The sequence below is a fragment of the Musa acuminata genome, chromosome BXJ2-3 (assembly GCF_036884655.1).
Source record: "Musa acuminata AAA Group cultivar baxijiao chromosome BXJ2-3, Cavendish_Baxijiao_AAA, whole genome shotgun sequence".
Taxonomy (NCBI): domain Eukaryota; kingdom Viridiplantae; phylum Streptophyta; class Magnoliopsida; order Zingiberales; family Musaceae; genus Musa; species Musa acuminata.
Window position 1 is genome coordinate 7,683,133 of NC_088340.1, and position 27,430 is coordinate 7,710,562.

The 27,430-nt window shown below is 35.6% G+C and overlaps 3 protein-coding genes across 11 annotated transcripts; 1 reads left to right on the forward strand and 2 right to left on the reverse strand.

The window, feature by feature from the left end:
- Positions 1-2,401: 2,401 nt before the first annotated feature.
- On the reverse strand, positions 2,402-10,127 carry LOC103977810 (uncharacterized). Of its 7 annotated transcripts, XR_010485107.1 has the most exons (7): positions 9,992-10,107; positions 6,192-7,114; positions 5,882-6,082; positions 5,131-5,326; positions 3,276-3,618; positions 3,076-3,170; positions 2,402-2,897 (listed from the first exon to the last, which is right to left on the reverse strand). XR_010485107.1 is itself a non-coding variant. In XM_009393438.3 (6 exons), exons 2-6 carry the CDS (start codon positions 6,947-6,949, stop codon positions 3,434-3,436), a joined length of 1,269 nt encoding a protein of 422 aa, XP_009391713.2. In that variant the 5' UTR covers positions 6,950-7,047; positions 9,992-10,127; the 3' UTR covers positions 3,228-3,433. The 7 variants fall into 7 exon arrangements, 6 of the variants coding, with proteins under 6 accessions (XP_009391713.2, XP_064954871.1, XP_064954872.1 ...); XM_009393438.3 differs by lacking the exons at positions 2,402-2,897; positions 3,076-3,170 and having other exon boundaries at positions 3,228-3,618; positions 6,192-6,812; positions 6,884-7,047; positions 9,992-10,127; XM_065098799.1 differs by lacking the exons at positions 2,402-2,897; positions 3,076-3,170 and having other exon boundaries at positions 3,228-3,618; positions 6,192-6,812; positions 6,884-7,075; positions 9,992-10,122.
- Positions 10,124-14,146, forward strand: LOC135607190 (kinetochore protein SPC24 homolog). Its single transcript, XM_065098802.1, has 6 exons — positions 10,124-10,276; positions 10,422-10,619; positions 12,261-12,402; positions 12,508-12,609; positions 13,460-13,533; positions 13,738-14,146. The coding sequence occupies exons 2-6, from the start codon at positions 10,442-10,444 to the stop codon at positions 13,833-13,835; spliced, it is 594 nt and encodes a 197-aa protein (XP_064954874.1). The 5' UTR covers positions 10,124-10,276; positions 10,422-10,441; the 3' UTR covers positions 13,836-14,146.
- A 614-nt stretch (positions 14,147-14,760) lies between these two features.
- On the reverse strand, positions 14,761-26,854 carry LOC135607188 (phosphoinositide phosphatase SAC3-like). 3 transcript variants are annotated; one of them, XM_065098798.1, is made up of 17 exons: positions 26,249-26,854; positions 25,159-25,363; positions 24,902-25,067; positions 24,155-24,377; positions 23,168-23,244; positions 22,782-22,969; positions 22,622-22,716; positions 22,348-22,481; positions 22,114-22,242; positions 19,953-20,334; positions 19,197-19,318; positions 18,948-19,061; positions 18,152-18,352; positions 17,630-17,770; positions 16,722-16,830; positions 16,132-16,204; positions 14,761-15,216 (listed from the first exon to the last, which is right to left on the reverse strand). In XM_065098798.1, the coding sequence occupies exons 1-17, from the start codon at positions 26,330-26,332 to the stop codon at positions 15,176-15,178; spliced, it is 2,484 nt and encodes an 827-aa protein (XP_064954870.1). In that variant the 5' UTR covers positions 26,333-26,854; the 3' UTR covers positions 14,761-15,175. The 3 variants fall into 3 exon arrangements, with proteins under 3 accessions (XP_064954870.1, XP_064954869.1, XP_064954868.1); XM_065098797.1 differs by lacking the exon at positions 16,132-16,204 and having other exon boundaries at positions 19,953-20,331; positions 26,249-26,853; XM_065098796.1 differs by lacking the exon at positions 16,132-16,204 and having other exon boundaries at positions 26,249-26,853.
- Between the last annotated feature and the right edge of the window lie 576 nt (positions 26,855-27,430).

Genomic DNA, 27,430 nt, shown 5'->3' on the forward strand with positions numbered 1-27,430 from the left:
TAATATTGCTGGAAGACTGAAGCACTGATACAGCAGTCAATTCTGAAGCAGTAAAAGATCAATGAAAAATATTGAGTAAAATTTTCTGGAATCAGAGCCTAATTTTTGTTTTCTTTTCCAAAAGAAACGTATGTAAAAATGTCATAGCTCTACCAAAAGACTTGGAGAATTACATAAATTCTTAAGGGAATTGATCCACCCATATAAAATTCATCTTTAAAACAATGAAAAATTGTGCAACAATAATAATAGCTATTTGATGACTGCAATAGTTTGGTGGAGTTTGGCGAGTCAGTCAGTATAATTGACTCAGTATCAATTTGCAGTTTAGTATGACCCTCTGTTATAGCAAACAACAACCCCTCTTCTAAAGCCTTGGCTTCACATTGCAATGGTGTTTAGTCCACCAGCCATTGTGGTCTTTGAGAAGAAACCCAGTTCATCCATCCTGAAAAGAAGAACCACCATCAGTGTTCTGCTATTTGAGCTGAAGAAGTCTGCTATGTATCATACCTTCATATATAGGTTTCAATCTTATGAATAATAGAGTCATGCATCCAAGTGATACTGAAATGGTATGAAAGTTAAAAGATTATGATGTTTAATAAGGGCCATTTGAAAATTAGAAAAAGAAATATTGAATCAGAATGACCAATATTATCAAGTTTTGACTAAGATCAATAATCTCTTTCTGAAGTTATTTAAATTAAACTTCTAGAACACCTAAATTATTCTTATTCCAATAAGAAAAAGACTCTTACCAGCTTTATAGAGATTAGAGTGGAAGGCAGTAAGTGGATCAATACTAGTATCAGCATTATTCCAAATAGAAGCAGCTAAATTATTAGTTTTTGTATAATGAGTGTCAAAATTTTGGAACCTAAAAAGTTTGTTCCAAAAGAAAAAGTATGACATATTAAATTAATTTTATACAAATGAGTTACCATAACAGTTAATCCATAACTGTGTATGTTGTATGTAGAACCAAAGAAACCCAAATAAATAATAAGATTACAATTTTCAATTAAAAATTTATCATATGCTCTTCTACTTCAAGCGATTAAATAACCCAAATAAATAAGATTTCATGAGGTGGACAACCAAACTTGTACTAGTCCTATCTATATGTTGAACCATTCCAATCTACAGATTTTAGAGAGAGAGAGAGAGAGAGAGTGTGAGGAATCTTGAAGAACCAAAATCCTTGTATGATCCAGATGTACTGAACTGACTGAACCATAGATTGTTTTATCTGAAAGACTACTACCACAAGAAAAGCCTCATGTGCTACATACATACTACAGACTTCCCAGTTTCCATAGCCCAAAAATGTGTGCAAACATTCTATGTGACACACAATGAACTTGAAAATCCTAACACATCAGTTTTATACATTAACCATATACAGTACAGATTACCCCCCTGCATAGATGGATATCATTGATGTAATAAAAAGAAGCTTCTCATGAAATTTCCAATGTTCTTCTACTGGTGTTGCAAGGTGAGTTTTGGGCTACTTCTGGATGTGTTTATCTTCCAAAGTTGATCTGTCACTGCAACAAATATTCATACATGGTCACAAAACTTCATTGAAACTCCTAACCTTGTTTCTTGACTCACCATGATGATGAGATGGGAAGTTGGTGATTATGCCTTATTTTGCATAAAACAAAAAAGAAATCATCAAATAAGTCACAATGGTTTTGAGTTTTAAGTCCATATCCAAATGATTGACATTATAATTAGTATGCTTTGCTTGATCACTAAGCAGTTTTTGGATTTGCCAAAAGTCAAGCGGAAGGCTAATAAACTGTTGGGTGATGAATCAATCATATGGCAGACTGTCACTGACACAAAAGTCTCAGTTTCAGCTCCACAACAAAGCTTCGAGATACAGTCTGCACTGCTTCTTTAGAACTTGGCAGTAGCAGAGTTCTTGGAAATGTTTCAATTGAAGTTTACTGCAGACCACAACATATTAATGTGTATGCAACATCCAAATACTCGGTTATTGGAGAATACATTTAAGGGTTTATGTTTTTAGTCAGTAATCAGCTCTTATACTCCATAATATATAACCATCATTGTCTTTGCAGCAAAATTTAGATGTAAAGCTTCTTCTTGTGTTCTTCATATGACAGTTGCAGAAAGATTGACAAATGCCAAGTGTGATGGAAGTGAAATGATTCATTCAGTTGAGTACAAATCCATGAAGAAAGGTGAAGTTGCAGAGGAAGTTTGGATTCTACAGTACTATAAGACATGCAAAGTGATCGAAATGGCAAAAAATTTGTTTCTTCCCTTTGAATGCTTAGGTTTTCCTCGATTGCAGGATTACAGGAAGCTTACTAGTGGCATTACACACAAGCAGAGTGCCAGGAACAACTAAGAACAAAGGTGGTGAGGCATGAAGCATACATTTTGATTACACAACTCACAGTTTCCATGATGAAGGACAGACTTTGATAAGACAAGCGATCAAACCATCCCAACTCCATATCTTGAATGCTCTTCTACTTCACAAAATGGCGACAACTTTAATCATTTGCAGAATCGCAGTTGGGAAGTTACTCATCAGATTTAACCAGCAGCAGTTGAGGTAGAAAACTTATGTACAAATTGCCAAAAATCAGAAAAGAGAAAGCCTTCCAGAAATTTTGGAGGCAGAATATGTTCCAAGCAGAATTTTTAATTTTGCCCTAATTGGTATGATTCAAAAATTTGACAATCTTAGTCCGATCCGATCCACTTAAAAGTTAAAACGCCATTCTAAACTCTGTATTTTCCTTCACCGCCTTCTCTTTTGTTTCTTTTTCTTTTTCCTTTCTTCCTCTTTCTTTGCCGTCACCGACTGCTTCCTTGTGCTCTCTATAAGTCCAATACTCAAAGTTGAAAACCTTGTTCAACACATGCACAATAATTTTAGGAGCTACCACAGATAAACTAGGGATGAATGTAAAACTGTGACCACAATTATAGAGCAGGTAATTGATGCACAAAAGGTGAAGCCAAGTTAACCTCCAAATGCAAATAGGTACAATGCACTTGAATTGCTGGAAGATATAGACAACATACCATGTATTGATGACATTACAGTGCAGAACGCCTAACCATACCAACTATACCTGGCCAGTATTTATCGTCCTCGATGAGGTGTTGAGGTCAAATGTCTGATAGAGATGAGATGTGTACACAACAAATCACAAATTTAACTCCAAATGCAAATATGTACAACGTATTTGAATTGCAATTTATGGAAGATATATACAGCATACCATGTATTGATGACATTACAGTGCAAAACCCAAAACCGTACCAACTATATCTGGCCAGTATTTATCGCCCTATGCATCATCCTTGATGACCAAGTGTTCATTAGGGTTTCAAATGTCTGATAGAGATGATGTGTGTGCACAACAAATTGCACAAAATGTTAACATTGTAACGTCGAACAAAGGTCATCCAGAGCAGCATACAAAGGCAGAGCGGCTTTCGGTTGCTCTACAGTCCCCACAAGTATGTCAGTAGTAGTCAGATAAGGATCACCATAGAAGCGTGTATTAGCATCCTGACGGGTCACAACTAGGTTTCCTTCAAGCGACACTCCGACAAAAGCACCTGCATTGCAGTCAATATAAAGAAATTTATTATTTCTGTTTAACATCACGCAGAAGATACAGATGGAGTATATAGCAGCAAAAGAATAATCCAATGGCACTAATAAAGCTGAAAAGTGGATAACAATTAGCGAATCAACTCACTACCTTCTGAAGACGTAAGAAATTTTTTTGTATCTATTCTAGTCAAATACAAATGAAATTGTTTGTAATACTCTTTGAACAACTCTCTGCTGATTTAGATCAGAAGACTTGCATACAATTAAAGAGAGCATCACCACTGAACTAAGAAGAAAATAAACCGATCTCTGTAAAGTGAAAGGCCTCTGTTAACAAAGAAGAGATACAAAGTGGCGTTTAACTATGCATAGCTAGACTATGATACTCATGAGACCATTATTGTTCTATCTACCAAATTTATGACGGAATAGAAGGGATTACATACATGTCAGTAGAAAAGAGAGTACAACGCACAATGATCCAACCAATGCGAGGTCTGAGGAGGGTGAATACATGCAATCTTACTCTTGCAAATAGAGAGATCATTTGGTATCTCGAACCTTGATCATCGAGATTGCAAATAAGAATCCTTATCATGCACCAAGGCTCCCCTAGCCTCTTACAGAAGCATGTCTATGAGGAGTTAAAAGTTGCCAAATCACTTATCACAAGAATAGATAAAAGATGGGTTATCTTGCCCCAGCCCATCACATAACTGCTTTTCCCTTCTTTTGAGAACATAACTTCAATAACACATTTCAAAGAATCAATAATAACCTTTGGTAATGAAGACTAGCATATCCTTAATTGTACTACATAGTTACTGCATATTTGTCCATAAACCAAATCCTAATATTTTACTAGCTAGTTTTAATTCTAAAATTGAGACAACTCCAAGGTTGCTTGAGTGTTATGTTTTTTATATATATTTTCTTTCAGAGCAACCAGAAACCTAGGAGACTCGAGCAGAAAGCCGTGATTGGAGAATTAGAAGATTTATTAGTTTGTTTCCGTTCTGTACAAAAACTTAGAACTTTTTATTTGGTCCTTAGGAAATTGAAGGACATTATAAAGACTAATTCGGCGACAATTTGGATAAAAAATTAAATGCCTATTTGCTCGTTTATTTTTTAAACTCCATTTTGTTGGAAAGAAAGCTGGTTGACCATGTCCATTGTGGCATGGTCACGAGATTTAGGTCACATCAGGTAATGATTATAAATATACATAACAGTCTTTAGCTAGTTGGCCATGCCTGAAAAGGTTGATCTTTCATAAATAACATAAAATCCCATAATTCTGCTGCCCTTTTTATATATACAATTTTAAATTCCAAATGCAGGACTGAAACAATAACAAGTTTAAGCTTACCAACTTCATTAAGAAAAACCCTAAACATCCAAAATGGTATTAAAAAATCTAAAACAGTTCAATGATTATACATACAGGACACTACTTGACATGCACAATGCATTAGTATAAGCTTGAAAATTGATTTTTTTAAGATAATTACCTTTGCTACAGCTGTAAGTATAACACATTCCTGATCCTTTATCTCCAGCTCGAAGATCTGCTTCTAAGACTCTTCCAACAGGTCCTGCTGCAGCACTCAGTCCTGCCCCAAGGGAGAAATGCATACGGCTGCAGAATGTCTTCACTGCTTTAGAACCATGAAGCACTATGATGTAGTCCATCAGCTCTCCTCCGATCTAGGGTGATAGAGGCAGAAGAGGGACCAAATAAGGCAAATAATTTATCTTTAAAGACACAGAAGCAAAGTTCCAGAAGTTCGGCTAAGTTGGGTTGTGGAATTGTCAAACTCTAGTAAAGCTAAAATCTAACAAGAAAATTTTGAGTATTCAGATTGCTAGAGAAGCTGACCATATTAAAAGATTCTTAAATTAACTTAAATATGTACAATTCATATATTATAAGTTACCAAATTTGACTGACAAAATTCTAAAATCAGATTGGTCAAGCACATCTTGGATTCCATACTAAGCAGGACCATATACCTAGAGCCACTCTCCACTACATACTAACCAGGACCATATACCTGGAGGTGCCAACATGTTGGTGCATCTTCTAGTAACATCTGTGATCTTACTTGCAATTCTCTGACAAAAGGCATCACTCATGACTCAACCATGCAGAAAACTGATAATTGCATACTCCAAGTTGACGGTTTTGCTAGCTAAATGCTCTACAGCTCTAATTATGAGAAGAAAGAACCAAGAAGATAACTATAGTTTTTGAGTTTGTACCTGTGCTCCCCATCCTAGACCAACAGAGAGTATGGATGATGGTGCAGACCATGATCCGTCTGACCTTTTTGCAACAACCAAGCCTGTACCTAGTTTGTAAGTTAGAAATGCACCAACTTTGGCAACTGTCAGAATAGCAAGCCCTTTTGCTCCCCTCAAGACTGCCAAAGGAATAGATCTTTCAGGATTTAATCTGGCAACCTGCAAAGGAATCATAACCATAGATGGTTATTGTTGAAGCCTCAGTAAAAAATTGATTCTATGAAAAAATAAACAGATCACGATAATAGGTGGGAGCAAAATGTATCACCTGGCTATAATTGTTCAAAGTATTCGCTGCCTTGTATATCTCGTGTTCCATTGATAAGCCCACAGGAAGGTTTAACCACCCTCTAGAACATGTCCAGTCCATAACATCATGCTTTGCTGATTGCATAGCATTACTAATTGAGTTGATCAATAATCCCTGCAAAGGATCAAGCTTATCATAGCATGCATCACACACCCTTTGAGGATCCCGCTCTCGAAACTTGACTGGTAACAAGCATCTTCCTTTCGAGCATGCTCTACAAAAGATACCCCCACAAAATCGACAATGATGTCTTCCACGAGTAAGGGCTGTGAAAGGTGAAGCACACTGCATACAAGCAGCAGTGCAACTATCTGGCAGCCATTCTGGAGGATCTGCTTCCAGAACTGCCCGATAAGCATTATAGTTGATAGCTTCTGCCTCAAGAAAAGGTGGTGCACTTGGTATGTAGACAGATGGATGAAGGAAACCGCCTCCACTGTCTTCAGAGCCCAAAAATAATGAACTTGAGGTAGGACTTTGTAGCGGTTGAATGCCATTGCTTTCTTTGTTCCTGCCAGTGAGAATAGCCACTATGCCACCGAGCACATTTTTCAAGTTCACATCAATTTGTGCTCTGGACTGTTCCAAATGGCCATGATCGTCACCTGAATCATATTCATCTGACAATCTGGAGACAGTTGAAAACTTACATGGAACTTGCTTTGAGCATCTTGGTGTTGAAGTGCAAGTCTTGTCAGGAGCAGGCCAGAGATCATTTTCAAAGTCTTCTATAAAATAGTCTTCATGGTCGTTTTTAGAGACTGAAGCATATGTATGAATACCTCTTGATGTCTCCATTCATTTACTGAAAATCCTGAGGTTACAGATATAAAGAGCTTTTCCTATAAATCATTAGTTTGTTAAGAATATACCCAGAGCCTCTACAAAATGAATAACATGTACCATATAAGAATAAAACACTCCACTGGAATGGGAACATAACAATATTTGAACTTCTCATAAACGAAACAGAATACCAAATCTTAAGAACATTCCACTGAAATGGGAATATAATAATACTTTTACTTCTTGTAAAGGAAACAGATTACCAAATCATAAGTTAAAAGCAACATATTTTTCAAATTCAAGCAAGCAAGATCTACATCAGCATGAGCACACAATCAAAGCTTAAATTATTTCGTATGGTAAAATAATATGGCATCAATTTAATTTTTATTAAATAAAAACTTATATTATTTCATATGGTAAAATCATATGGCATCATGGTTCTACATATTGCAGCGAACCCATATATACCACTCGGTACATATACTGGCCCACCATGGTTCTACATATCAGGCAGAGTGGTATATACTACTTGGTACATATACTGGTCCACCATAGTTCTATGTATCATGTGGGCAAAATATACCATACTCAGTACATATACCATTGCGCTAGGTTACCAACACGCAAACCACCATGAACCAGGAGATCCACTTCCAAAACAAAGCTTACCATCCGGTTCTGCCACGTGTCCATCGCCTTCAATTCTTGCCCCATACCCCTCGCATGTTGCTCCCTACCAAAAACCTGCTACTCATCTTTTTCTTCCTTCCCTTCTCATCCTCATCCTCATCCTCCTCTTCTTCCTCCATTGCCACCTCCCCTCCCCTATTTCTTCACCGCAACCTCTCTTCCCTGTCTTCTCCGCAGCAGACTCCCCTCCTGTTCTTCTCCTTTTTACCATTGTATGCTCTGACATACCATGTGTCAACATGCCAAAATGGAACAAACCCGTATGGGTCCACCAATGGATTGACACAGGTCCAGTACCCAAAATTAAAATCGTTACGTGACATGATACAAAAAAAGAAAATCTGACAATAGCTTCAATTTCTGATTCAGTGACCTAAAATTGATTTTCAACCTAAAAGTTAAACTCAAACGGTCAAGGAGTTGGAGAATTCTCCTAATGGCATAAGAACAATAGGTTTACTTTCAGCACAAGAATTCCAAAGTTCAATGGCTAACCATTGGCCAATGGGTTACAAATTTCAATTGCTACACCAAGGATTGTTCTTAGCTAGCAGATCTCATCAACAAAAAGAAGAATCTCATTCAGGAAGGACTAATTCCAAACAACGATCATTTTGTTGCTCAAGCATAGAGATCATAACATATAGTGAAACCTTCCCACAAAATGTTTTAAAACAAGGTTCTATGGTGTAGAAAATGGAACCCCTACTGAAAAAATCATAGAAAGGCACTACAGAATCCATCTATACGTGTCTGTGCATCTGATGTACTTTCATCCATCATATATTTCAACCGAAACAAGGAAATCACTTGTTAATATTCAAAAGACATGTTTCACCAAAGAATAAAGCAAAGTCCATTTGACTAATCAGCCTCCTACATCCTCATGCGAGAAAACAAATAAATTTGATAATCAAAGAAGCATTCGACAAGAACCATGAAACCTAACAATTTCTTAGCCTGAAATTCATTAGAAGCCTTAATAAGAAGGAAGAACGCTAACAAAACCATGACAAAATTGTCACAATAGGAAGCACAGAATGAAATAAACTCACCTCTCCTAAAGGAGCACAACCTAAACAAAGAACAATAGGGGAAAAATTATCAAAATCAACAACTTCTCAACCCTAAACTCAAAAAAAGCCCTGAAACTTGCCCAAGAACATCATAACAAAGAATAGCAACAAGGTCAGGGCCAAAAGAAAGAATCACAGGGGAAAACTTCCACAAGAACAACAGAACAAAGAAGTGCAACCAGATCATGACCTAAACAACGAATCGTAGGATAATTTAATAAAAATAAACAAATTCTCAACCCTATATTCACAGAGAAAAAAACCTGAAAACTTGGGAAAAACATCACAATAAAGAAATGCAACCAAATCACGACCTAAACAAATAATCCTGGGAAAAAATTATACAAATCAACAAGTTATCAACCTAAATTCACCAAAAAAATGAAAAGATGGGAACAGACATCATGATAAAGAAAAGAAACCAGGTCAGGACCCATGCAAAGAATCATAGGGAAGAAATTATAAGAATTCTCAATCCTAAACTCACATAAAGCCCCAAAAAATTGGACTCGCATCAAAGAAGCGCAACCAATATCACGACCAAAACAAAGAAACATACGAAAAAGAACGGTAAAATTCAACAATTTCTCAAACCTAAATTCACAAAAAAAGAAACCTGAAAACTTGGGAGAGAACATTACAACAAAGAAATGCAACCAAATCGTGATCTAAACAAAGAATCCTAGGAAAAAATTATAAAAATCAACAAGTTATCAACCTAAATTCACAAAAAAAAAAAGAGAAAGAAAACCTGAAAACATGGGAAAGAAAATCACGAAAAAGAAATGCAGCCAAGTCACCAAACAAAGAATCATAGTAAAGAAATAATAAAAATCGACAATTCTCAACCATAGATTCACAAAATCCCCAAGGGCTCACACCAAAGAAGCAGCAACCAAGTCACTACCAAAACAAAGAATCATAGGAAAAAAGAATGACAAAAACCACCAAATTCTCAACACTAGTTCCACAAAAAGCCCAGGAAATTTGAACAAGAACAGAACCACAAGAGAGAGACACCAAATCACTACCAAAACAAAGAATCCTGAGGGAAAAATTGTAAAATTCAATGTATTGTGAACCCTAAATTCACAGAAATTCCCTAAAGCTTGGGCAAGAACATCATAACAATCAGGCACAAGAAATCACAATTAAACAATTAAGAAATAGGAAACAACCGATGAGATTATCAAGAATTTTCACCTCCACATGCCTCGACCGAAGAAATCCTAAGAGCACGAACGAGAACGCGTAAGATGGGATTCGAGGAAGGGAGAGCCATTTTTATTGGATGCGGATGAAGGCCCGAAGACATATTGGATTCTATCCGCCCGAAGACATATTGGATTCGGGTCTTACCCGCACCGCAACCCCGCCTCTTCTTTGCCTGCGACCTTACTAGGGCAGGGGGAGCCTCTCCAGTTCCCGCGGCGGAGGGTAGTGACGGATGTGGCGAACGGCAGGCAACCTTCTCTGGTGCCAAATTTAGTAAGTGATTCAGTTTCTTGGAAATTAGTTGAAGAATTTAACGGGAAAAGAGATGAATTTGGATGACGGTGAATGGCAGTAGAGAGTAGAGAGTGGCAATTTTTGTGGGCAACCTTTTGACCTCTCTTCTTTTATCTGCGTCTAGGGCAAAGTTCTTGTGTTTGGATGGCGAATCTTGGTAAAAGAGTAGACATTGAGAATCTTCTTTCGCTTGGAGACGATCTGCTTGGGGTTCTGAAGAATAAGAAGGATGTCGATGGCCTGATGCAGTCTTTGGAAGGGGCGAAGCTGCTTCACTTCTCATGCAGTTCTGATTCCAATAACACTGGGAAATGGATAGAAGGTTAGGTTTTCCTTCACCTTTCTATGTACACCTTAATCGTATCAGACAGATCGCATCTTAGGACAGATTCAAAAAGATTGAGACCACATTTAGATTGCTTGATGAAACTACATTGCGGCGCATCCGTACTCCCATATAATTCGTGGAATCACATCTTAGTAGGTTTTAGTTATCTTAATCTGTCTTGTGGTATATTAAAACCATCATGATCTCTACTGCAAGTTGTGATAGTCGAGGAATGAATTGTTCCGAAGACACCATACCAATTTATTTTCTCACTTATTTGAATACATTTGATTAGTTTAGGGGGTTATTTTGCATATGTCATAAGTTACCACATGGAAACATCTAGAATAATTCTATTCTAGTTTCTTAGATTACTGAAAAAACAAATCAAATGTGAAAATAATGGAAGAATCATATAGTTATTGTGATTGAAGATCAAAAATTCTGATCGAAGATATTACAAATAAGATTTATTTTCTCACTTATTTGAATACATTTGATTAGTTTAGGGGGTTATTTTGCATATGTCATAAGTTACCACATGGAAACATCTAGAATAATTCTATTCTAGTTTCTTTGACTACTGAAAAAAAATCAAATGTAGAAATAATGGAAGAATCATATCGTTATTGTGATTGAAGGTATTACAAATATTTGTCACTACCAAGATGGAAGGCTATCATCGAAAGAAGAAGATTATCTTCTTCGAACAAGGAAAAAAAAATATTTATTTGATTTAATTTAATTTTTTTTCTTTCTATATATATATTTTTTGTCCTTGGACCTATAAAAAGGGTTGAAACTGAGGATCATTGGTGAATGAATGTGCGAGACCTTCATCATGCGAGTACGCTCCTTTAGCAATATGGTAGTTAACATATATTTCCCTCTCTTTCTATTCCTACTTCACTTCTCTATATATATATATATATAACTCACTGTTGCTCATTCTACATTACCTATTTCTGAGGCTTATACAGGAACTCTAAGTGTGTTTTGAGAACAAATTTGCGAGACCAAAGATCAAATTTCCTCTTTCATGTGAATGAATGGAACACTCAAGAATCCCTTTGATGACCGTCTAATGGAGCTGTGTGAAGCTTAAACTGTCATGTTTTCATTTGAAAAGGAAGCTCTCATTGTGAACTTTGTATTGGCAAAGTTCATATTGAGTTATATACACTGACAACGAGAAATGAGAACCATTAAGGTTATGTTTCATCAGCTTTTCTCAGATGGATTTTATTTGTTAATGGTTAAGGTTCTCAAAATTTTAAGCTCTTTAGACAAGGTTCGCAAGACCAAAGATCAAATTTCCTCTTTCATGTGATTGAATGGAACACTCAAGAATCCCTTTGATGACCGTCTAATGGAGCTGTGTGAAGCTTAAACTGTCATGTTTTCATTTGAAAAGGAAGCTCTCATTGTGAACTTTGTATTGGCAAAGTTCATATTGAGTTATATACACTGACAACGAGAAATGAGAACCATTAAGGTTATGTTTCATCAGCTTTTCTCAGATGGATTTTGTTTGTTAATGGTTAAGGTTCTCAAAATTTTAAGCTCTTTAGACAAGGTTCTGATACCACAACAAAGTGATTTTTATCTATGCTTACATATGATGTTACACTGCAGACTGCCAGAACAAGATACAAGCATGTGAAGAGAAGATTGACAGGTCAAAAGATGAAACATCCTATGATTCTGAACTGGATCATCTTCAACATGAATTGGATGAGAAATTGCAAGAGGAACATATGCTACAGCAAGAACTAAGATAAGTCTTGGTTATTTCAGTTTGTCTGTATTTTAAAAAAATGATCTAGTTGTGGAATAGCACATATTAGACTATTGCTCATGTACCTTCTATGTGATTCGACACAGCAGTTCGGGATGAACTCATTGATTTAGAGCATCAGAGAGTTTCTATTGAAGATCGAAGAGTGATGATCAAGAAAACAGAAAAAGATCTGATAAGGGCACGGTAAGGATATACATTACTTCATTTTATTTCATACTAGGACTTATTCATAAATTGCTATTTAATGCATATATTCTTAGATTGCCAGCATGGATCCTGAGTTTTCAATTCAGCTGGCTCATTAACTATGACTACAAAATTTAGCAACATTAACAGCTTGTAAACTAAAGATTATTCAGTGGAAGGACCTGCTTTCTATTCACCAACTAAAATCAGAACAGTCTGGAAGAGTAGTTATTCATTTGTTAGTAGTTTTGCACTTCTCTTGTTTGTATAATTTGACTGTCGACTTTAAATATTGTGTCAAATTTCAGTGTGTAAAAGAAAATGTTAGTTATGTAGATGATGGTTGAACAGATATGGAATGACAAAGCATTGTCAAGAACAATATTGATGTCTCTTGTATATTGAGTTTCTGGAAAAGGAATGGTTATACAGACATTTTTTATTGTACTAACAAATTTTACAGGTTTGGCAAGAGTATATGACAGATATGATCCAACACAAAACAAAGTCAGTGAGAAGACCCAGAGAAGGAAAATTTATAAGGCCGCATGAAGAGTATAGTATCTACTGGAAGATGGATGACGAGCTTGCAGCTCGAGTAGTTAAGAAAAAGATTTAAGCATAGGAAGGGAAAGGGACATAACTAGTGAAGGTTCTGATCAAAGCATTACAAAAATATGCAGATAATCAGATTAAGAGAAAGCACATGAAGATTAAACCTGTCAAGTGGGAATAAGACCTTTGATTTGTTAATTAGAACAATAGTTGAAGCCCTGTGACTAATATGCTTGGAGGATATCGTATATTTTAATTAAAAGACTGAAAGTTTTTGTTTTTCTTTTTACAGAAATTGTCTTTCCATGTGTGCATCAGTGACGAACATCATCCCAGATTTTGAAGATTGGACCAGAATTTCTGGCAGTATCCTTTTGTCCATAAGTTTGCTGTTGCCCATTGTTTTTAATTTTCTTTCCATTTTATTTTGCCTCATTTAGTATATTCTTTTGCCAATTCTTTTCTGATGTTATTGAGTTCTACCAAGCACCTTTTTTTTTTGTGTGGTTACGATGGCTGAATTGTTTCTCCGAAGTTTATTATGGCAGTGTTATCCTTGAAAGTAACCAGTGGTCATAGATAGGAATAAGAAGAAAGTTGAGAAGTTTGAGTTTGAAAGGACAGAATCGCCTCTTAATGTTTGCAACAAACTGTGGAAGATGGCTTAGCTGTCGCATGAGTTGGTGTTTGTTCTACCTGTCATACTTATCATTCTTCAAGTGCACCTGCTTCATATTTCTCGGGTGAATGACAAAACCATGTATAGCAAAAATCAACAATTTGATGCTCTGTGCAAGTCTTTTGAGGATTGAGTTATTTCTTTAGAGGCTTAGTAGTAGTAGTAGTTTCTGAATGTTATTATCCTAGGCACCAGAATATATGCTATGTGGTACAATCTCATGATTTCTCATGTAATATAAGCACAACAGGCTTATGTATATTTTTTCCTTTGGAATTATCTCTCCAGTATTCTTCTTTACAGGGGCCTGTTCCTTGTCTAGAACAAGCAACTCTCTGGGATCCAAGTTGTCATTTCTTGGCAATGATGCATATGGTGCAAGTAATATATAGATCCTAGTAGGGTTTCTGTTTTCCTTGCAGTGCAGACATGCATTGGACCTGTTGAGCTTTTGGTCTCTATCAAACCTAACATTCATTTGCATGGCTTTTCAAGTTGCTAAATTTAATGAACACATTTTGAAAGTCAACTCTGTTTTCTGCAGTTGCATTTAAGCATTCAAATGATAATTGTGGATGACCAAGAAGCAAGAAGAACTACACCTGCCATTGGTGAGTTTCGTGATTTGAATAAGTAAAATCTTGATTGTCTTTCTTTTCAGTTTTTACATCAGTACAAAACAAAACCTAGATTGCTACTATTTCCTGTTTACATCGATTCATTGACATGATTGACAAAGGTGATGAATACATGACAACTGACAGGTGAACATTCTTCACTTCCAAGAAATAACAGTTGCAGGAAAATCAACTCTGCCCATGCTCAATTTCATTTGGATCCTGTCAGTACGAAACCAAGTAAACAAGAAAAAAACAACAGCACAGTAAAAGAAAAACAAGATTCAAAGCTGGTAGTGGAAAAAGAATTGGTGCTGTAATTGTCAAGCTCATTGGAGTACAAGTAGCTATATTATTATTTACATGGGTGAGACTTATGGATCATAAACATACTGCCATCTGAAAGAATTATATGTATATATACATATACTTCAAACCACTACAGCAGTGGCAATACATCATTTGACCTGATCTTTTTTACACAATTCTCGAAGATAAAACAGTTGACGGAGTCCGAGAACATCCTTCCGAAGAAATACCTTCTGTCGCTGTCATTTAAAGCATCACTAGATCCTTGTGGCAGAAGTTGAGGATTGAATGGGACATTAGAGAATATATGATCCAAATGAGTTGGCATTAATGACATAAAGTCTCTCCATTGTTAACCCATTGCGCAAAGCTATCAGAAAATTCGCTTGCAGTGTTGGCTGTTTCAATGGTGTTGTAAGGCAGTTGTATGTCGATATTTTCTCCCTGCAACAACCAAAAAAAAAAAAATCAGATTATTTGCCCTCTGGATAGTGTTATAAGGAAATAGTATCTCAACTTTCTTTTGTCCCTGCAGTGAAAGCAAACATTAGGTAATTGACTTGAAACAGAAGGTTAAGAAATTTTTATCTCTTACAGTAATGAGCTTCTAATATGAAATCAAAACTTATGATTTCATATAGCTTGATCTTAGAAGATGAATAAAATAGTGACACCATTTAACTCCAAAATGCCATTTGGGTGCAATTGGTATTTCAGTTAGATACATGAAAGTATCAATCGACAATTAAACTGAGAATTGAATTATCACACACATACATCTAACACAACAAGTACAACGAAACGATGATGTTAATTAAGATTATAAAATACAATAATACATGATAGGGGACCAATTATTTTGTCTCGGTGCAGCCCGTGGGCGTGCGAGGTATTGTCCGCTTTGGGCGTATGAGTGCCATAGGGTTTTGTCCTTTCGGAGCGTATTAGCTCCAAAAGGCGCCTCTGAGGGTAAGGGAGGCTTGGCTGCCTTATGAGCACTTGGCTCCCCCACTCCTCAACCGATGTGGGACTAAGTTGACCCTATCAGGTAATCTGATAGGGGACCAATTAGTCTGTCTCGGTGCAGCCCATGGGCGTGCGAGGTATTGTCCGCTTTGGGCGTATGAGCGCCAAAGGGTTTTGTCCTTTCGGAGCGTATGAGCTCCAAAAGGCGCCTCTGAGGGTAAGGGAGGCTTGGCTGCCTTATGAGCGCTTGGCTCCCCCACTCCTCAACCGATGTGGGACTAAGTTGGCCCTATCAATACATATCGAAAAATAATTTGAGCTTCAATTCCAATCTGAAAGACAATAAAATACGAAACTGAAAAACCACATCATTAATCCACGAAATTTAGATACCCTCAATTGAAGAATCATGTGTTTTGGACGTTGTTGACTTCTGCATGAGATGTTCAATTATGAAGAATATCAACTGCATGAAGCAAGTAGCAAATCTGTTATTTGTTAAAAAAAATATCACACTAAAATTAATCACATAAAATTTTTGTTCAGAGACCAATCGTGTTCGATTTTTGAACTTTCCAAGTGTCAAGATCAAGATTATTTTTTAAATTCTCAAATTCCATGGCATACATTTGATCTAACATATGTATGTGCCATTTCGAATATGCATTCTTTTGTAGTGAATGCAGTAATGTGTTAGCAATGTGTTCACCGAAGGCGTATCTGCCTCAACTCTGTCACTGCCGCTATGTCCAGTTTGTTCTTATGCCTTGTATTTTTCATGTTTGCTGGGTCTAATTAAAGACCCAAGTTTTCACACGACTCAATTAATTAAGGTTTCCTTCACAGTTAACCAAAAAATCATACGGGCAGCTCTTCCTGATCGGTCATTTTTCAATCAATCAAATCTGGATTCTGGATTAAGAAGAACACAACAAAGAAACTGATTCTAAGTCATTTCACAAGTAAAGAACAGAATCTTGTACCTTTATGATAAACCGATTTTCTATGAGAAGTGTGGCTGCTTCATTAGTTCTGCCATTGGTGACATGTTTAGAAGGATGATTCTTGACTGCAGAGTTCAGTATTATGGACCTAAAAACACACAACAAAAATATCAAGATCACAGAAAGTTTATTTGCATCCTAAGGAAAAATAGGTTGTGCAGAGACTAAAGCTTAGAAACAATATTTTGTCGGATGAATTGCATTGTTTAGCACACAAACAGACACATGAATGTATTAGAACCTTTAAATCATGGTCCTAATCAGCTTATCAGGTTCTGCATTGAACAAGCGGCATCCATGATTACTTTTAGATATTTAAAATCAATGTTTCTGCCTAGGCTCGATATTGTGCCCATGATTACTTTTCCTTCATGAGGTTTCTTAACCTTTTCTTCTGTGTTTTAACTTTTTCTTTTCTTGAAACATTCTTACCCCAACCACAAAGAGCATTGCTGTCTTTAGTTTTACATCTTTTTATGGGTTAAAATTGCATTAGGCTATTTAACGAAGCAATTATCTCCTGACATCATAGTTTGATAATCAATCAACTGTAGCTCTTTTTTCTTTTGTCAACTAATGCTTGGTTTCAAAAATATTATAATTTGCTTCCATCATTTAGGTTTCAGTTGGCAATTGTTCAGATTCTTGAGAATGGACTGTCTATACTCTATAGTGGCTAGATGGTCAATATAAAAGTCTGCCTTAATGTTCAAAATAATTAAAATATGCTTTGGCACAAAGGTATTTTTGTTACAAGGAATATACCACAAAAAACATGCTGTCCGGCAAAACAAAGATGTTATGCAATCTAGGAATGAACCATTTAGGAAAACTACTAGCAGAAGAAACATCTCAACCTGCAACAAGGAGACGGAGGTAGGTATTACCTGTCATTTATTTCTCCCTCAAAAGAGTTACCAGAAGATAAAAGTGAATCAAGGCCCAGAAAATTTGACTGCCAATCTTTAAACAAGTAACTATATGCACTATCTGCAAAAAGCTGCCCATGAGACAGCATGGAATTGTGCCTACAAAGATAGCCAAAAATAAGTATAGTTAGTATGGTGATGCAAATATTAACAATTCTCTTCCCCATACATCTCAAAGGGCTAATGCAAGGCAACCTTGAATGCCAAATAAATAGATATGGCCACCAACCCCATTTCCTAACGAGATCATAGATATGAGCACACTAAACTAACGAGATCATAGATATGAGCACACTAAACTCTCAGATCAATGACTCCACCAGCAAATAGTTACTAGAATGAATTTTAGGTAGAATGTAGTTTGCCATTTTGAATATGTTGTTATTAGATACAACAAAATAGAAAAAACTATTTCCAAGGGAATCACATCAATTTTGACTATGCACACAATCAGAAATAAACTTAAAATGAGTAGCTAACCTGTGATGTGATACATCTGCATCACACTTGGAAATTTCTGTTGTTAAACTTGAATCAGATAAACACTCGGCCTGCTCTTGATGTTCTCTTTCAGATAATGTTGAGCATGAGAGGTCTTTTTGGCCAAAACCACAGCTGGATAGAGGAGTACAGCTTTCATGGAGTATATTTCCATCTGATAGTGATCTTCTGATAAATGTCCTGTATAAACACCAATATTTAACATGGTAAAAGATAGCTGCAGCATATAGCAGATACAAAGATCAGGAGAACCATATATATCATTGGGATATCAACCGAAAAAATCATCAATTAAACAAACTTGTCTGATTCTTCTATCCCTCTGTTGTCATACCTACTAAACTTAAAAGTCATGGAGCATAAAGGAACAGAGTATGGAGAGAGGAAAAGAGATCAAACATATTTCAAAAGTACTAAAAGTGGAATGCAATCCATGATCTGATATAACACGACAATAGGAACATGCAGTAAGGGCAAGTAAAATGTATAACGAGCATGCCTTCGGAAACAAAATCATATAATTAGTTAGAAGTCATGAAGTTTGAGAAAGCTAATTGCTAGTGTGATATTTCTTCCCGTTGCAACAATACATATATACAACACAGAAGGATAGCTGAAATAAAGTCTCGATGATGATGATTTGATTGAGGAAACCAAATACAGTACAGCCCATTATAACCAGATAAGTAAATGGAATTATGAAGATGAAAGTCTTAACTCAGTGAAGGTAAACAACCACATTCCAGTATAATGCACAAAATATGTCTAATAATACCTCGAATTTTCATCAGTAAAAGCATGGCCATTTTTCCCAAAACCATAATGCTGAAGTGAATTAAGCTCCCAAATCGCTGGTTCACCAAGTTGAGGTTGAAAGTGTCCCAGAAATCTGCATGTCATAACCGCAATAAGTTGGCATCTCTAGGCAGAACATTATACACTATTGTATTTTGCACAAAAATGGAGATCCTTTTGTACATAAATGTGAGATATAAAAAATTTCAATGGAAAAACTTATACATACAGATCTATTGCAGCCTGTTTTTCGACATCCATATAGGCATTGCTATAATATCTTTGAAGTGTTCTGAAGAACTCTTGAGATTGGGTTGCTGCTTTCCATTGACCTCTTCTTTCAGAGAAAATCTACCAAGTATTACAAATATGAACTATTAAACGTAAACCAGGAACTGCACATTATCGACAGTTAAAATAGCAAACAGGTTAGATTAACAAAATATAAACTTTCTACAGGCAACTTCTAGTGGTATTAGTTTACGACATGTGCATCGAAAGAAATTTCTTGTACAACTGTCCAAATATATATATCAGTTATGATATTGCAACTTCTTAACTAAAATCAAACTTCAAAAGGATCCGAACCGTAGTTGATTAGTTCCTTGTGATTCTTCCATCCAAAAGAGGAATAACTGGTAATGGAAATGTCTGTCAATTTAAGATAAAATGTTCCTTATCATGCATGACAAAAGGTCAAGAAGATTCAATACAAGAAAACATAAGATAAGATGTAGGTAACTGCAACCATTATTATGATTCCTGAGAGGCCCAAGTTAATGTTACTTCTAAGGCTCAAATCCTTGTTAATTTAACCAATAATAAAACAGGATATAACTATTTGTAAGTAATGAATTCAAATGAAATTATTAGAAAATGAATTGGAAGCAAAAAAGGATATCCTACAAAAATATTGCAGTTAACATGATGCTTCAACTTTCGAGGAACTAGAATTAATAACTAGGTGACATCAGGGAAAAGGTACCTTTTTATGAGCAGCAGAACCACCATACTGCAGAGAAAGTGTGTCGCCCATTGTCTCATAATATGTCATCAAGTCATCAGCCAAGGATGCATCTAGATGAATACTTGGTAAACTAGATAAATTCAGTGCATGAAGTTGATGCCCAAGTGCAGCTAAACCATAGGCATACTGAGCAACATTTGTGCGATCTAGGCAATCTATGCAATTTGTTCGCAGAACACCTGTCTGATACCTAAGAGATTTAACTGAGCAATGTCCACCATTGCTAACTTGAACCTGTGCTGTTTCCAATCCAGATATATCAGAATCCATATTATCTTCTTGGGTTCCATCTTCAAACTTATCAATGTCATCTGTACCAGTGGTGTTGCCGCCACTACTGCTACAATGATTATTACACAAACAGTCACCAACATCATCCATCCAAAACATAAAAAAGGCAATTTATATGATGAATTCAAAGGTCATTTATATCAATATAAATGAAAGTAGACATAATGGCCCAAATCCCAATATGATAAAAGCAAATAATTTTAGTCAAAGTCCATGCCATTTTGCTTGGTTTAAAAACACAACCAATGTTTTCAAATAATGAACAATTAGTCAATAATATAACAATAATTCTTAAAATGTCATATATTAGAAAAAACAGATTCATCCCTTTGCATATATATGTGGAACATAAACTTAACATGCAAATCTAATACCATACAAACAGATGCAGTTCTGAGATATAATTCATGACATTAGATGAAGTTCTATGACAATTTTCCAACAAGAAACAATTACTTACATCAATGCCTACATTTGGGCCAAATTATGTTGAATAGAGCTTGCAATAAACTCATCCCTTTGTATAGATGGCGTGGAACATAAATCTAAACAGCAAGTCTAATTTCATCTATATAAATGCAATTTTGAGATATAATTCATGATGCTAAATTTTTTTATGATTAATCTCCAATGCAAAAGCAACCAATCATCTCAATGTCTAAATTTGAGCCAAGCAGTGTTGCATAGAGCTTGTAAAAGATGGCTAGCATATGCTTAGTTATCATATACTATAAGAAAATTATCACAAACCGTAGTCATTTAAAAGAGGGCCTCATAACCATCCTCCCATTTCTAATGTAGAACAAAACAATCTTCCTCAATTAATGTCCTTGTCATAGCCCAAGACCCATTTTTATAGAATAAAGTACATGTAAGGTTTTCCAACATAATTCCTTATCATACCCAAAAACTAGTCAACTCTGATACCAATTGTCACAACTTTACCCGATGTAACTTGATGATTACGAATGATGTGACTCAAATTGCTTCAAACCTAGGTTTACGTTACTAGACTCATCTAACCCTCTATACCTTTGTAACCATCCTTGACTTTCAATATAGGACCAAATCAAGGTGTCACATAGATCTTTTTACATCTATATCTACCACAATACTTGGAAATGATCAAACAAGATTTAGACAGATGTAACAAAAATTCAACTTCATGCAAAACTATAAAGTATGAGCACCAAATATGATACAACAAAATATAAGTACAATTATATGGTGAAACCCGAAAACATAAGATGCAGAATAATGAAGCCAAAAGATTAAATGATCAAAGAAAATTTATATTTGTTCATCGCATACATCAATTACATTACATGATAAATCTTCCTAGAGGCAATATATTGAAAAACACAACTCGAACTTTTATTCTAACATTGGGTATGTTGGCAAGATGTATTTTCACAAGCAGGTTTCTTGCTTTTGAATGACTATATTTGGTTATTCAAAGGCTTGATAGGTTTGTTGGGCAAATACACTGTCAAAAAGAATGCAAAAAAACAAGACCAAAATGAAAAGAAAATGGTGAGAACAATTAAAGCTAGAGAATTCACTAAATAATAACACAAAAGTGAGAGATGTTAACTAAATCTAAATATTGGTCAGATATCAGATATATCCATAATCTTTGGTATAATAAGGAGGAAGAGTTACAAAAAGTTAAAATGTCACAAGTCTTTTTCTTCAAGTAGAAAAAACATGTAAATTTTGTTGCTTCTAGTACATATTTGTATTGACATAGACAAACTTACATAAAATTAACAAAAGGCAGTTGCTTTATCTACGGAGTCTATCTGAGCAGAATAAGTGGAATACTTACACAAAATTGGGCCACCTTAAGTCACCTTCATGCCTTGGTGCTGGTGTCGTTTCACAATAAAAGAAGCCCGTTAACTTTAAAGTACGTGATGCCACTTTTCCCAACAATGTAAGCACATTTTTAGCTTTCCTGTAATAAAATATCTTATCAGATTTATATGATTTAGCAATTATTTCTTTCCAAGTAATATGCAACTATGGATCACACAAATAAATATCAAAAGAAACCAGTTACCTTCGAGAATGCTTATGAAGGTCCCAATGTAAGTACTTTAGATGACTTTCTTCTGACAGATTCTTATTTATAAATTCAATTGCATCGGCAAATTCTGATCGTAGAATAGATTCCCTAGGCTTCTTTTCTTCTGACTGTTAAACAAACAATGATAAAAAAGGGTGACAAGAGTGCAGTGGTCATCAGATGACTCTAAAAATGTGAAAGTAATAACAGAATTGGACCACATGTGCTTTATGCATGAGAAGAAACTAAAATGTCTTATAAGACATACCTTAATCAAGTTTAAAATAATAATAGGGTTTCGGTATCTGTTTGCAAGATTCTCAAAATGAAGTCGGGTAGCTTCATAATCTTTATCTTTCTTCACTGTGAAAGGGGAAAACAGTAAGATAATTGCTTATAGGAACATGTTGTTGATTTTCAAAACTTACAGATAATATCTGGCTTCAGATTAAGTTTTGAGGTTTCTTGAGACCAAAAAAGAGGTATGGAACCCCTATTCTGAACTACAGAACTAAGACATGTCGGAGTTCCTCCAGGAATGTCTTTAAAGACGATCTGCTCTGTCTCAACATCATTTGCCACGCTACCATTTCCATTAACACCACGCTTCAGATACCTTATCCACAGGAACGAAAGTGTTGTCAAGAATCAAAGATGAAGCAAGAATAAAGCTCAATGACAAGCAAAAAAAAAAAAGCAATTTTCCTGAATTATATTGCAATGAAAACTAGCTACTCTTCACTACTTGGACTTAACAAATCCAGTCCGTTGAGAAACATGAAATATAAATTTTATAATGAAAGAGTATAACAACCTGGTCCCAGCAAAATGTCGTGAACGCCTAGCAATGAGAGTCAACCAAAAATCTTTTCCACAAATTGAAAGTTTCACCTGAGTTAAAGAAACCATAGCAATTATTTGTTGATTCTTTGATAAAAATAGAAAAACATAACGTGAAACCCAAATGTAATCAGGAATGAGAAGGTAGTAAAATTTCATGCACCAATATAACGTTTAATTATCATATTCTTGTTATTTGACATTTACAATAATTGTACTTTCTCAAGATAGGTTGCATAAGTAGCAATTTTGTATATTGAAATGCAAAAACTATATTGAGTTTGTGGTCATCTTAAAGAAATAAGCACACCGACATCAAGTAAAATGAAAGGTTCAAATAAGATGTATTTGTAATTAATATGAGCGTCTGAGCACTTTCCTTCTATCTCTGCTCTATCATTCAAAAATTTTTCTATATATTACAGAAACATGGCAAGGAAACTGAAGATATAAATTTGCTCACAGGTTGTAATGAATTTGGCTTTTTAACCTTCAGATTTTTGTGTTTTGTCTTCTTGACCTTAAATGGTGCCTTTTCTCACTGAATAGGACGCAACATTTACTCACTGGCACCTGAATGAAGTCTCAGAAAATTCTACTGTTTCACTAGAAAACAAACAATTCTACTTCAAATTTGTGCCTTATTCTACATTTTGGTGGTCAAAATGCATTTATAAGTTAAGGTAAATCCTTCAATTCTATTAACATAAAACAATCAAAAGCATCCTCAAAAATCTTAATTTATCACAAACCATAATCATTTAAAATAAACCAAATATGGCTTAGTAAAATTTCCATCATGAGTTATTAGTTCATCTGAAAATACTGATCAATCGAGATTCCTAATATTATTCATTTATGATGTTTTTCACCAGTTGTTGATGGGATAACATAGAAAAGAAAGAATTAAAAGGTTAAAATATCTTTTTATACATCCAAAACTGACTGACTTGAATTTTACCTGCTTAAAGAAACCATATACTAAGTCAACTGTCCATAGAGTATTCTTGAGACGTTGATGAACCTCACGGGTCAAGAACTCATTCCAAATGAACATAGTCTCATATATCATGTGCCCGCTTTGACTCTCACAAACATTCTTTTGTAAGCTTTGCATAATGTGGTATGAGTAGCTAAAGAAGAAATCTTTCGTAAGATCCACCATGCCGAAGAGCTTCTTGTATCTGTCAGCAAATGTTTTTTTAGTTCTGATAATACTCTACAGAAATCCTAAAGAAAAAAAATTGTTCTCCACGAGGATCAAGAATGTATAATACACTGCATCATACGAAATTTTAACTAGAAAATAATAAATAAACATTATTCCATTATGTAAAATTTCAAAAATGCATGAAACTTAGATATATTAAATCCCAAAAAACAATAAGTTGATAATACATAGAGAATCTTCTACTCAGTGAACTACAATGGAGAGTTATTAATTACATATGACTTACTCTCATAACTAAAAGCAATCAAATTTTAATGTCTTTTTCAAGTAAATGGACAAGGGTATGGTTTCTGAAAATTATGAGTAACAATGTAAAATTTGGAAATTTCCAATTTGCATATAATTCCAAATTAAAAGCAAAACATCAGAATTATCATTGTAAGTACCAAGTAAATCTGATGTTACAAAACATTTTCATCCGCAAACACAAAGTCTACAAGCTTTACAAATAATGAAAATTATGGTGGAGTGACATACCTGTACTCCATCTTAGCAGTAGCCATATCACATTGGACATTACAATTTGGAACTGCAATGATTTCACTCTTAGTCACAGCATAAACTGTATGACCAAATATAACACCAATTTCTTTTCTTTCGGTTATGAGCAGCATGTAGTAAGGCCCCAAGAACTTAACAAATCCTGAAAAAAAAATATCCTTCATTATAATATTATTCAGAGTGAAAACAACAAAATACCCAATGAATCAATAATGAATTGAGATTGCACTCACCAGCAATACCATAACAATTGGTGACAAACTTTAGTCCACCAGTCGATTTGTTTCCCTCATGTACTCGATTTAACAACTCTTTACATTCACTTTCTGAGTATGTGGTTGAGTCTTCACAGATGTTAAGTTCTGAAGATTCTGACCTATCAATCTTCAATACTCTCCATAATGCTTTACTTTGGTTCCTTCCAATCATATAAAATTTCTGCAGCATAAAGCAGCAAACAAATATTTAAGTATTTTTGTAGGATCATAAAACAATGAACAAGAAAGAAATTCTAGCATCACACATCTATATAATGGAACTCGTCATCCTTCATCTGAATGTTTGCAGGAATGGAAAAAAAAAAGATTAAATAAGAACACCATAGAGTGTAATTTAATCTCTTATCAATCTCCCAAGAACAGATGATAGTAAATTAAACATGACATATAACCAAACATTTCCATGTAACTTAAAAAGCAGTAAGAAACATAGAACCTCTAATTTAACTAGAAATCCAAAATAAGATCACTATGGGACTAACTTATGCTGGGAGGGTAAATTGAAGGACTTCCACATTAGATGGTGACTGTTAGCACTGTTTGAACATATGTTGAAGACCCAGAGAAAGGATAAGTAACAAAAACCAAAATATGGAAGCTAAAGCAACTAAATTCTGGAACCAACGTCAATATAAGAAAAGCAAAATGCAGTGTTGGGTCAAAATATAAGCATCATTGCATCAGTTAGTCACCACAGCAAGGAACTGATGAATAAGCTGGTAAATTTTCATTGATAAGGGGAGTTGACTTTCCTCAGATTGAACAGTAACCAAGAAATTAAAATTTCTTTATTACCACAGACGGGCCGAGAAAAAAATCCTTACTGTTTGCATATAGATCATATGTTCCAAGAAAAAAGAATAAACCGAACAACATCAAAGAAACCAAAAGCAAAATATGCAAAGAACGTAGCAAAAAACACAAAATCGCATGTTTTGATGATTAAGCAATGGGATTAATTAAGAAAAACAAAGAAGAGACCACGAAATTATAACCAAGTCAGATTCAGAAGGAAAAGATATCTTTTTGAGTCAGTTTTTCTTACAGAATGAGTCTCGTAGAGCTCAAACATCTGGAGGTAGCAGTTGGCGTCGTTGATCCGAGCCTCCACCCCGCCCTCTGCTGCCATTCCGTCCGGATCCCGAGCTCCGGGATCGGACCACGTCACTTGGACATCCAAATCCTCCGAGATCAGGCCGTCCGCCGCCGCAGTCCCAGGTTCCCCCGCGGCTGCTTCAAATACAGCATCTTTTTCCTCTCGCCTCCCTTCTCCGCCGCCACTCACCGCTCCCCCAATCCCCCCTCTTCCATCCAATAAACCAGAGCAGGAATAAACGGAGAGAAGAGCAGACAAAACAATCAAAAACCAGAAACTTCCGATCTCGTGAAACAAAGATCGAATCTTTGAGCTTGTCAGCCGAAAAAGATGCGGCAGAGCACAAAATCACGACAAAATCGACAGATTTCGGGGCTTCGGTAATTGGAAGAAGGGAACAGAACAAGAAACAAAGGAGACCACCACACCCCCACCTCCAATTGCAAAGAGTTGGGAGGAGAAGAGCAAAATAACCGGAAAAGAACACAACGAAGACGACGAATTCCAATCACCAAACAAAGACCTCTCTCTCTCTCTCTCTCTCCTCTCTCTCTCTCTCTATTTCTATTATATTCATATGAAGTGTAACCAAATATGGAAGGCATTTGTTATGTTACTGTTGCGTTTTATCGTGTCCAACAACGAGTCAGGCACAACTCGGAGCTGAATCAGTTGCCTCACCTCATCCATCATCTCATGCTCTCCTTAATGTAGCGTTAAGCATTCCATAGGATGATTGGCTTGTAATGAGGAACACACTGCAAGTTTAGTGTTGGATATGTTCTTGAAAGCTTGTGATTCCCATTTACATGTTTCAAGAATAAGAATGTTGAGAAGGATTTAATTTATGTGACCTATAAGAGAGAGAGAGAGAGAGAGAGAGAGAGAGAGAGAGAATGTTCTTCCCAAAAATAAATAAATAAATAATGTTATTTTTTATCTCTTAAAAATCATGACAATATGTTATTAATTCATATGTACACATACGACAGGGTCTAATCTTCCGTGCTCACTGAGTCGACTCGGTCGGGTTCCCGAGTTGACCACGTGAGAGCGAGGCTTTTACTACGCCTCGTCGTTGTCGTGCCCGCCTCAATCATTAGATTTGAACGAGTCACACGTTTCCTCAGC